The sequence below is a fragment of the Pyrus communis genome, chromosome 15 (genome assembly GCF_041283825.1).
Source record: "Pyrus communis isolate YQ-2024b chromosome 15, ASM4128382v1, whole genome shotgun sequence".
In the NCBI taxonomy this organism is placed as follows: Eukaryota; Viridiplantae; Streptophyta; class Magnoliopsida; order Rosales; family Rosaceae; genus Pyrus; species Pyrus communis.
In genome coordinates, this window is record NC_142579.1 from 35,224,538 (window position 1) to 35,235,635 (window position 11,098).

Genomic DNA, 11,098 nt, shown 5'->3' on the forward strand with positions numbered 1-11,098 from the left:
AGTGAGTGGGGGACAAGAAATTTGTCTCTTTAATACTTGTATTATCTCAAGTAATTATTCTTTGTTTGCAACTGCCGCTTTGTACAAGTGGTGGCTAATCTTTTGTGTCCCCTCCCTTCAGTCATTTGGTGGGGTCAAAACATATGCAATTCTTTCTTTGTTTCAGTATATTGGCATATTCTCTAAGGACGCTAGGGTGACAGCATCTTAAGTTTATCACGTCTTATCATGTGTTTAAATGAATTAGTTTATAATACCGTCATCTTGACTTTCTTGTTGTATGTAAGTTCTTCTCAAGATTATGCCACGAAGTGGGAGTCTCATTGAAATTTCTACCTAGTCTCAATAGTATCATTAAATGCTAATAATCAAACCCTTCTATACAATTCTGCTACTTGATTTCTAGTCTTCACCTGATGAGAGAGAGTAAGTGGAAGAAGTAGCAGAGGTCGACAAAGAAGAGGAGAAGGAGGAGGAGGAGGAGGAGGAGGAGGAGGAGGGGCAGGAGGTGTAGTGGAACTCGATCTGCAAATGCCGGTGAAGAGGTAAAATAGGAACTGCACTCTTTTCCTCTTCCTCCTCAAGCTCCTTCAGTGGTATGGCAGCAAGAAATCTTTTAATGAACTGTCTACAACATTCTTTTCCACTGCATATTACTTCTAATCTTTCCTCTGAATCATCCTCTGCTTTCTCTGTTTTCCCATGCATGATGCTCGAATTGTCGAATTTTAGTATGTATGCCTGGTTACACCCCTCAAAGAGCCTCTCACCCAAAGAGTCAATGATATAGTATGCATCGGCTTCAACCTTCAGCACGAAAAAGTGGTCGTTCCAACTTACTATGTATATCCTCGGTTCGTAAAGCTCTCTGTTTTTATCTATCTCATTCCATATGTCGTCGAATGACATGAGTCCCTTCAAGCTCTCGAACTTCTCCGGGCTGAAGAATCCGATAAAGGATTTCTCAGGCGAGACACCAAGAGGTCTAAGATCAGCTTCCAAAACCGTTTCAAGGTCGAAGTGTTTGTTGGGAAATAGGTTTATGTAGGTCTCGTTGCTGCAGAGTTTTTGCCACTCTGAGGAACCTTGTGTGATGAGGCTGTCGAATTTGGATCTTGTAGGCATTGAGTGTTGGTGCGAATGCAGCCAGTGTGCGATGACCGCAACAAGGGCTGTGCAGGCACTCTCTCCGGCGGCCTTTTCGCTCCGTTGATCAAAGGACGCAAAAAACGCATTGGTTTTGAGCTTTGCTTGCCCATCTCTGCTTTCTACTTCCCTTTCTTCCCAGCAATTTGTGGTGCATTTTCCATGCTCATGATCTGATTGTGAAGAACGTTCAGCAGTACAATTTGATATCTGCAGAAAAGTAAACCCAAATGAGCCTTCTATCTTATTAGTAAGAATCATTGAAAAGGCTGGAAGTGTATTCTGAAAACCGTAAGTGCTTTTCAGGATGTTAGGCCAAAAAAATCTAAAAGTGCTTATGAGTCTTAGATGTGATTTTTTGAGAACTGCACTGGTCTTTTGAGCAAAAGAACTTGACGTTCTTCTAATAAAAACACTTCTAACAAAAGTGTTTATGAGCAAAAACGCTTCCTACAAAAACAATTCGAAATGGACTTAATACCTTTATAGAATCACTGAGATTGTTGTCAACGGAAATTTGCACTGCATTGTCCCTACTAGTCTTCTCAACAAAGGGCTCCACTTTTCTCCTAGGTGGTCTTCCATTCAACCACTTCCTCTTCCTCGAGAGCCAACTCTTCTGCCCCGAGTCAAACCGAGTTTCATGACTCGGGAACGATCCTGACTCTGCCTTTGAACTCAAATCTGCATTGACACCACCGTTAACGAGTCCATTCCCCGGTGACCCTTCTGAGTCGGACAAGAATGACTCGTCCCGGTCACTCATGCCTCGGTCCTCACGACTCTTCCTCTCATTGCTTGACTTCCTAAAGCTCCTGAAGTAGCTTACTCTTCGAACCAACTTGCCCTTGTCTGACTCGGTCGAGTCTTGACCGAGTGCTGCCGAGTCATGCAAGTTTCTCACCTCAGCAAAGCTTAGACAAACCTGCGGGCACCATCAAACATTGAAAGTCCATAAGCTTACAAAGAAATAAAATGAGGCGCTTATTAATTTAAGGATAATATTTGCATTCTTCCGAATACGTATTTTGGCAGTATAATTTATAATCGAAACCTTCAATCAATATACGTTTTTCGCAAGTAAGGGAATATGTGCATTCCCTATGTGTTATGGTGTTATGTGGTGTTACCAATAGTGAAACGAAAAGATGAAGAAAAAAATGAAGGTAAAAATAATTCTGGTTATTAATATTACCCAATTAAGAACAGATGATGTAATAAACTGGCATTGCCTTAAATTGGATTTAAAACAGCTAATTAAGCATATAGCTTTCATGTTCCAATAAAAGCGGCTGATCCCATTCATTTACGCTTAAGAAATGCAACTTTGTATGTTTGGGTAAAATTAGACATGACTAAATAACTGAAAACACCATTAATCTTGTCTGTAAATTTGCAATTAATTAACTTGAGTAAATAAAAAAATTTGAGAAAAATAAAAAAAATGAAGTTAATTTACCGAAAGGGTAGCTTCGCTGGGAGTCGTCCCCTCCATTTTCAAAGTAACAGAGAGCTTCCTCTGAATCTGAGACTCCATTGTCGATGCCAATTCTGCTATGTTCAACGAAACCGTCCCAAAAACCGCCATATTACTCTTTTGCTCCGCACTCTCTCCCTGAAAATCACAAACGCAGAAGAATAATCAATGTCAAATATTCAACAACCAGAAGCAGAACCAAATCCGATTGAGCGGATGCGCTCAACCTGTACACCCGAATTCGAATAGTTTAAAGTAGAACATCGCTTATATAAAAAAAAAAAAAAAAAAAAAAAACAAACACAAACCCATTAATGCTAAAAGATCAAAGATTAGAAACTTACGTGTAACAGGGTAAAAGTCAAATCCCAGGGACTAAAGTTCCCACCTTGCTTCGACCCAAAATTACAGAGGCTCTGAAATTCATCATCCCATTCAATGACTTGACGACTCAAAAATCTCTGGCTGGTGTAGTTTTTCGGCTGCCTCGACGATCTTCTTCCATAGAATGGAACCAAAACTCCAGGCCCTCCAGGCTTAGACCCTTTCCATTTCACCTCAATCACACCAACACTATCCTTCTCCTTCTCAAAATTAAACCCTTGCAGCTTCAGCTGGCTCACCTTCACTTGAAACCTCTTAGTTCCGCCTGACGGCCACGGCGACCACTTCATCTTGTGCCGGTAATTATGATACGCTGATTCAACCAGACGTCAGTCGAATTCAAAACCTGATGAACTATAGTCGTATGTATTACAAAGCCAACAAGTTACAAGGCGACCGGCGACGGATTCAGCTTCTTCAATGAATTCATGTGATGAAAAGGTACGAATATTTATGAATTGAGTTGTAAAGGAAATTAAAGAAATGGGAGTCTTTCTTTATAGGGTCACAACGACAGCTGTGGTTTTCAATAAGCTTTATGCATGGCCGAGTCTCTCAAGAGATCCCCAAACGACTCCCAACCCCGCGTTTTAAACGACTCCGTGTGAGCGACCCAATTGGCCCACTTCACACGTTTTCGGATATCCACGTGAGTATCACGTGAATATACCACTTGGATTATCTGGCAAGTTGTGACAGGTGTGGGGTTGGAGGCAGGGGATCGGAGCTTCGGGAATGGGGAGGGGTTTTGGCGTCATCGAGGGTGTTCGGGTGGTGACACGTCAACGGAGGACAGGTAATACCGCACGTGGGATTTGTTGTTGGGATTAAGTTATATGGATGGATTTGGACGAATGAATAAGGCGTGTGTGAATGGGGGCCAATCACATTGCGTAGTGGATGATCTTCTGAGAAGAAACGTTGTTAATTTCTTCATATATTGCCACGTGCACTTGGACATACGATGCTGTAGAAAATGCTGAGGGGAAAATTACGTGCAAACTTGTAAAAATTACGAGGCCATAATCGGACAGTTGGAGTCTAGAATTCGCAATTACATTGCGTAGGAAAGATTAAGATAAGTTTCAAGTTATACTTCGTCCAGCACAAAAAATATAATTTATGTACTATGGTATAGAAATCTAGTCTATAATATTACTTCAAAAAAAACAAGACTATTTTCTTTTCTTTTGATAAAACGATGTATAATGCTATACACGGAGAAGAAGATACGAACTTGATTGTAAGAAACTAGACCACTGTCGTGACTAACTAGCGTAACTTTTGTAATTACATCAAGATCTTTGATTCATGTAGATTATTCTTTGTATTCATTTGAAACCTTGACCATTTTCGTGACCAACTAGCGTAACCTCTGCAAATACTAGATCATTTCTTGGACCTATTCTTTCCTTTCTTGTCATCTATTTCAAATTATTTAAGTTTTTAAAACCAAATGTCATGTACTGAGTGTATGATAATCTAAGCATAGAACCAGAAAAACATAAAGAAATTAGAGAAAGGTAAGCTCCAGCCTCCAATTTTGTTGTTGTAGTATACATCATTTTGCACGAGAGTTTGTCTTGTTCGGGGAATTTGGTTAATTAGAGGTTAGCTGTCCTAAAACATTGGGAAGCCTCCAAGAGATAAAAGTTAAGCTGCTATATAATCCTGTTAAGTACTTAATATTAGTGCACGAGTAGCTTTCGGTCCTTTAGTTTAGTTAATATTAGATGGCTACATGCCACCTATGTGAGGTTAACTTCTTAATTTGGCCTACTTGAATATGACAGACATGGTTTTAGGGCTTTTTGGGGTGGAAGTAGAGAGAGAGAGAGAGAGAGAGACGATCGCATCATATACAATATCATACCTAAATTTATACATGTGTTGTGTTATAGTCATAATCTATCTGATTTTTATTGTTGTATCACGATTTACATATGCAACTGATTGTATCAATTTTTTGTACTTTTATGTTCAATGTTTCAAGTTCAATTATCCTGTCCTTCATTTTAAGAAAAACCAAGCAAAATGTTCAATACAAAGAAGATGAAAGAAAAATCCTAGAACTAATGTTGGGCCGTCATAAGGCCTTACCTAAATAGAAGGTAGGCTTAGGATTGGCTTGATGGGAAATATAGCCCTCCCATATCTTTTGTGTTATAGAAATGGAGGGCTTGGATTTAATTGCGACCGGGTCATGCGCACATGATCCGCACAACCCATATGTGCAGCAGAGAAAATCTACAGTTTCATTTCGGTTGCTTTGCCTTGCTTCCCCAAGCCCATATCTTTATGAAGGACATTGGTAATCTGCATTTGGAAATAAGAAAGTTCCATTCACACATTTATTTATTTTTACTTTACATATATTTTTGTTAATTTTTTACCATTAGTCTTCTTTAATTCATTCAATCCGACAGTCAGAAAAAGAGGGTTTAAGAAGTAAAAATGGGTGTGCAAGACATCACTACCCTTGAAAATATTATAAGATGGATTCAAACTTCACTTGGGGCAATTCTTGAGTCATATAAAGTCTCACATTATAAACCACACGAAATTCAGTCCCGCTTATATTAAACGGTTTAACTACTAATTGCAACGATGTCTATTACATAAAATTACATATTTATTGAACTGTACACGTAGTTAAGCATAAGATAATTTTAATGTTGATCAACAAGTGGGTCGATGGACCAACTATGAAACCTTTCTATTAGTTCACCCATATTCTACAAATGAGAAGAGTAGCAAAATATGGCCACTAGAGAGGAGAAAGCTTTAGATGTAACCGCTTAATTGATTGCATATGAGATGAGTGTTGTACACATTAAAATATATATATGCAACTGAGTGTATATAAAATTTATCGACTAAGTGGGTAAGCAACATGAACCAAGGCAAGTGAAGGTTCCACTACTTGTTTTTCTGCTTAGTTGAAATTAAAAAGGCTTTCATATTATTAATGGTATCTAATTCATATTTTATTTGCAACGAATTTGAAAGTAGCCATGCATGTTTTTCAAAATTTGCAAGTTGATGCATGTTTTTCATAAACTGCTCACATCTTTAACTTTAAGACAGTGGTTGAATAAGGTACATATTTCTTCGCATCTGGAAGTGAAAACCCCTTTTCGTGCCTAACACCACGACCTAGGTTCATATATTATCAATATCATTTTAAAAAATCATCTGTATTTTCTCCTTAAACTTTTTCTTACCTATAAATTAATAACAATTTGCTTGACTTTCTTCCCTTAATTATGAGTTTTATAATTATATTTTTACACGACTAGGACTAATGCGCACTTGGTGTTTAATTCATTAATATGTTACAATATGAATAGACGATAAGTATTTTTTTAAGGACAATATTAATAATTAAATCATATGTTATACCATAAATAAAATAATGTGTTTCGTTGATATATAATGTTTTTTTCTCCTTTTCATATGACACATGCTTTCTAGAGTTCTTGCACGATGACTGTGTATCCTATTATTAAAAGGCAATGAAGTATAATTCATGACTCATTAAGCTTCTATAAGAATTCGATCACTCCAAAATATACTATTCAGATGTTGAGATCTTCAAGCTCGAGAAAATAAAGATATGCGAAAGCCATAGTTGCTGCACCAAGATTTGTGGTTGGTAGTTGTGTTCAAGTACTATTGGTTGATATCATTTATTGATTAATTCATTATAATATATATGATATATGATTTAGCATGTTTGTAGTCTCTATTAAGATCTGGAAAATGCTGAGACATGAATTTAAATAATTTAAATTTTTGAATGAATCGAGATTATTTTCGTTTCAATGAATGTAACGCGAGGTCATATTTAAATTTAACAATAATGACAATAATAATCAAGCCTTATATCACTAAATAAAGTCGATTATATAAATCTTAGAACACAACTGTATTTGGTTTTGCGCATAGTCTTCCGTGAAATCCAAGTAGTACTCTATATATTTTCTTTTAGTCTCTTTCAAAGTCTTCCTAGGCCTTATTCTATCCCTTTTGCCCTAAGCCTCAATTCCATAGTCTCATTTTCTAACCGGAGCACTTGTAGGTTTTCGGTTTACGTGTCCAAACCATCTTAATCAATTTTCTACTTTACCTCATATATCCTTATTCTTAATTATATCTTTTCTCGTTAGCCCACACATACCATGAGGCATATTTAGCTCTAAATTGATAAAATTAGTTTCCAACCAAAAGGCTAAAGGAATCGGGCTAAAAAAATAATGCTAAATTTGACCTAAAAGTAATAATGTGAAGGATGATAAAATATAAATCTGCATAATTAGAAAAATTAACCCTAAAATAGTCTTTAAAATAGGCTTATTATATTAACATTCCACAAATTATTGAATAAACCACACATACTTAATACACCTCGCATTTGGTTTTTCAATGAAAAATTATCTTAATACACCTCACATACTTCCCCATAATACCCTCACACTTCACATTCTCAATATACACATTACATTTTCTATATGCACCCCATATTTTCGATACATCCTACATTTCTCAAACATTATAAAGCTTTTAATTTGGACAAAAAATGCCAACTGGAATTTTGACAAAAGATGTCGTCTGGGATTTAAAGTATATGTGGGTTTTTTTCAATTCCACCATTAAAACCTATGTCGTCTGTTTTTAATATTTGGTGGTAATTTTAGGTGTTTAATTCTTTATGTAATCCTTGTGATCCCTAAAAAATGAATATGAGCATAGAAGCTTGAATAACGCAGTAAAAAACAAGATTAAATAATTATCGATGTTGTCAATATCACTAAAACAATAAAAAAATATGTAGTCTTACCTCATGTAAAGCTTCCGAACATTGATTTTGTGTTTCATTCGTTAAAAATAATTTTTCTCAATCAACATGTTTGTAGTTTCATTGGTTAGAGTTTTGTTCAACAATGGAGGGTTAAAGGATTTTGATAGTTGAAGAAGATAAATAATAGGGGTGTGATATCCACACATCCTTTTTTACTTCTCCCACACTTTTTTAGTTTTCAACTGTCAGATCGGATGAATTGAAGAAGATCAACAGATATAAATTAACAAGGGGTGTGTGAGAAGTAAAAAGGGGTGTGGATAGCACACCCCTAAATATTATGTTAAAAGTGATTTGTGGTGTATTTAGAATTTTTTTTTTTTAACCTGATAAGGTCAAAATTATCATTGCATAATAGGGTAAATAAGTCATTTAATATTAAATTTTAATATGAAGTGCATTCAATATTTTATGGGATCCTAATATAAAAAACCTTAAAATATTAGTTTAAGAAATCTTAAACATAATCAAGGATTACGTTTCCATGACTGGAGATGGCCTGAGATTACCTTAGCAAATGGGAATCGGTGACAACTGACAACTCTGAGTTGTATGTGATACGAGTCCATGTGATAATTCCATCAATTGTCCCTCTCATTAAATGTTGTAAAATCCTATCCAAATATTTGGTCATCAATGTTTAGAAACAAAAAGGCAAAAAAAAAAAAAAGAAAAACTCGTGGGTTAATCTTTAATTATTGTTATTATTATTTTGTGTTCAGTTTGGGAGGAAATAAAATAATTAGGCCAACGATCTATCTCGAGGCTCAATTTTTAGCCTTGTATACTCTTTTTGTGTTGAAAGAAGAAAAGATTGTAAAATATTGAGTTGAAAGATTGTAAATTGTTCTCATCGTGATAGTTGTATAATAGTGAGATATCAAAAGAAGGAACATGAAGTACCAATGTGAGTACCCTTTCAAAGGATGCCTCGATGGAATGAATAGTCATGAGTTTTTGCTTCTTAAGGATTTAATTACCAAGAAAGTTCTTGGAATAGGGGTTCGTTCCTTAATATCTGTGGTTTAACTTTTCTTTTCTTAATACCCAACTTTTCTTAATTACCAAGAAAGGTCTTGGAATGGATTTCGTTCCTTAACATCTGTCGTTTAACTTTTCTTAATAACCAACTTTTTGTACGACGAACTTAAATTTTCTGTGAAATTTGATGAACAATGCCAACCATAAAATAAAATAAAAATCAAGATTTAACCTAAAAAGCTTGAAATATTAACTGACCATCAGATCCAGATATATCCAGAAAACTTAGTAGTATAATGCACAAGCAAATGGGTAGCAGTTTCATGATCATTTAAACAACCTTCACAACTTACAAATAAAACGGTTTCACATTAGTGAAACTATTTATGCACATTCTTTCCTTCTTTTGCACGTTCATGTTTATTTTGACGTTTCCATCGAATAAAGCGAGGAGAACAATCAACCAGGGATAGAATTAATGGATTGGAGGCCTTTTAATTATTTTCTTGATTTCTGTAGAACAAATGACTCTATATATGTGTGTATGCGTGTGCGTGCGTGTGAATCAGAATTTGAGGATCTTGTCAAGCTGTCGAACTGCTTAATTCTTATACCTGTTTCCCCATGTCTTATATATGCTTAGCAGTAGTACGGTTCGATATATGAGCTAGCAAGCTGCATCTGCATGGCGGTATTTCTTAGACCAAAAAAAGTTTTAGGGTTTCACAGCACATGGTTTTGCTGTTCCCACCATCACTGCTCCAGCCTGTACAGCTTTGCTGAAATTAAGTTTTCCTGTAACAATATTATAGGCACCATGTCTTTGTCGATTAGTTCTAATTGCATTCCATCCATCCAGTCTAGGTCATTTATCCTTAATCATATTCGGGTTTTGGCTATTTTTCCAATTTTACCCCTATGAGTGAAAGAAACTGATCAATAATTTCTTTTGAATAAAGAAAACTTCTAACTTCCTATTACTTCTCTGAATTCTCATGTCCAAGTAACGATCAATTCAAATTTATTAATTTCGTGTTAAATTTTAATCATATTGTCATATCGTGTAAAAAATATACATAAACTATGCACCATGTATTATAAAATTGGGTAAAGATAAGATCACGATTCAAGTTGAGGAAAAATTAGAAAGGAAATTATACATTTTCCATTGGTTACTAGTTACTACTAGGTACCTAATAGTAGCACGTTGGTCATTTGAGAGTTAAGTTTATGATCAAAACTTTGAAAATAAAACTGGAACCTTGCGTCGTGACGTTCCACTTGTAGTAAAATAATGCTGCCACTTGCATTATTAAAAGAGCTTGGTTGGGACCCATCATGAAATTGCAAGAACATCCTGCCTGCCCCCGCTATCTCCTCTCAGTCAACCAAACCAATGAGCTGTCCCATTTTTTGCATTCAAGTTGAAAGGTTGGGAATTAGATCCGTTTCGGACCTTAGTATCTGGAATTTAAGGATCAATTTATCTGGGTCGCATAAATTGAATCTAATGATTTTGATTAACTTATTTTTTTTATACATCAATCAGCGATCCAGATGAATTGATCTCTTGGCTTCAAACATTAAGGTCCGAAACGGATCCAATTCCGAAACGTTGAACCATTGGGGACCCATCTACCATCCTCCACGTCACATACGCAAAACCAAAAAGATCCCAACCCTCCGATTCGACCACCATTATTTTCATAATTTCATGCCAATCTAGGAAAAACAAATTCAAATTAAATCAAATAAAGGTTAGTAGAGAAAGAATTGGACATGCTTGAAGGTTGAACCACAAAACCTCCCATTTTGATTATGTCGTTTTCTTGCCACTAATGACTAAGCAAAATATAATTTGCTTAGAAGTTGAACAACACTCAACCAAAAATAAATAAATCCAACTCTATCTCTTTGTAATTTAAAACCACTTTTTGTACCGTCTATTTATACTCTTAATTAACTCTCTGTTTAACTCACTTGTGAGATTTGAACACAGTATCCTATTTAGAAGAGTGATAGACTAATTTCATTAAGTTAGTAACGATATATTGTGACATCATTATATAACTCATTATGTCTACAACACTCATCCAATATCTTATGATGAGTGTTGTAAACAATGTTTTAGAGGCGTGACAATTGCACACCTTGAGGCAAGGCTCGAAAGGCTTATGCTTTGCCTTGTGAGACTTTGACGGCTCTAATTTTACGCTTTCAACCTTGAAAACATTGATTGTAAACATAAT

At 35.7% G+C, this 11,098-nt stretch overlaps 1 protein-coding gene across 1 annotated transcript; it reads right to left on the reverse strand.

Annotated features, from left to right (window-relative positions):
• Window positions 1-299: 299 nt before the first annotated feature.
• On the reverse strand, window positions 300-3,516 carry LOC137743803 (uncharacterized). Its single transcript, XM_068483744.2, has 4 exons — window positions 2,968-3,516; window positions 2,606-2,761; window positions 1,628-2,071; window positions 300-1,356 (listed from the first exon to the last, which is right to left on the reverse strand). Exons 1-4 carry the CDS (start codon window positions 3,295-3,297, stop codon window positions 403-405), a joined length of 1,884 nt encoding a protein of 627 aa, XP_068339845.2. The 5' UTR covers window positions 3,298-3,516; the 3' UTR covers window positions 300-402.
• Window positions 3,517-11,098: the final 7,582 nt, after the last annotated feature.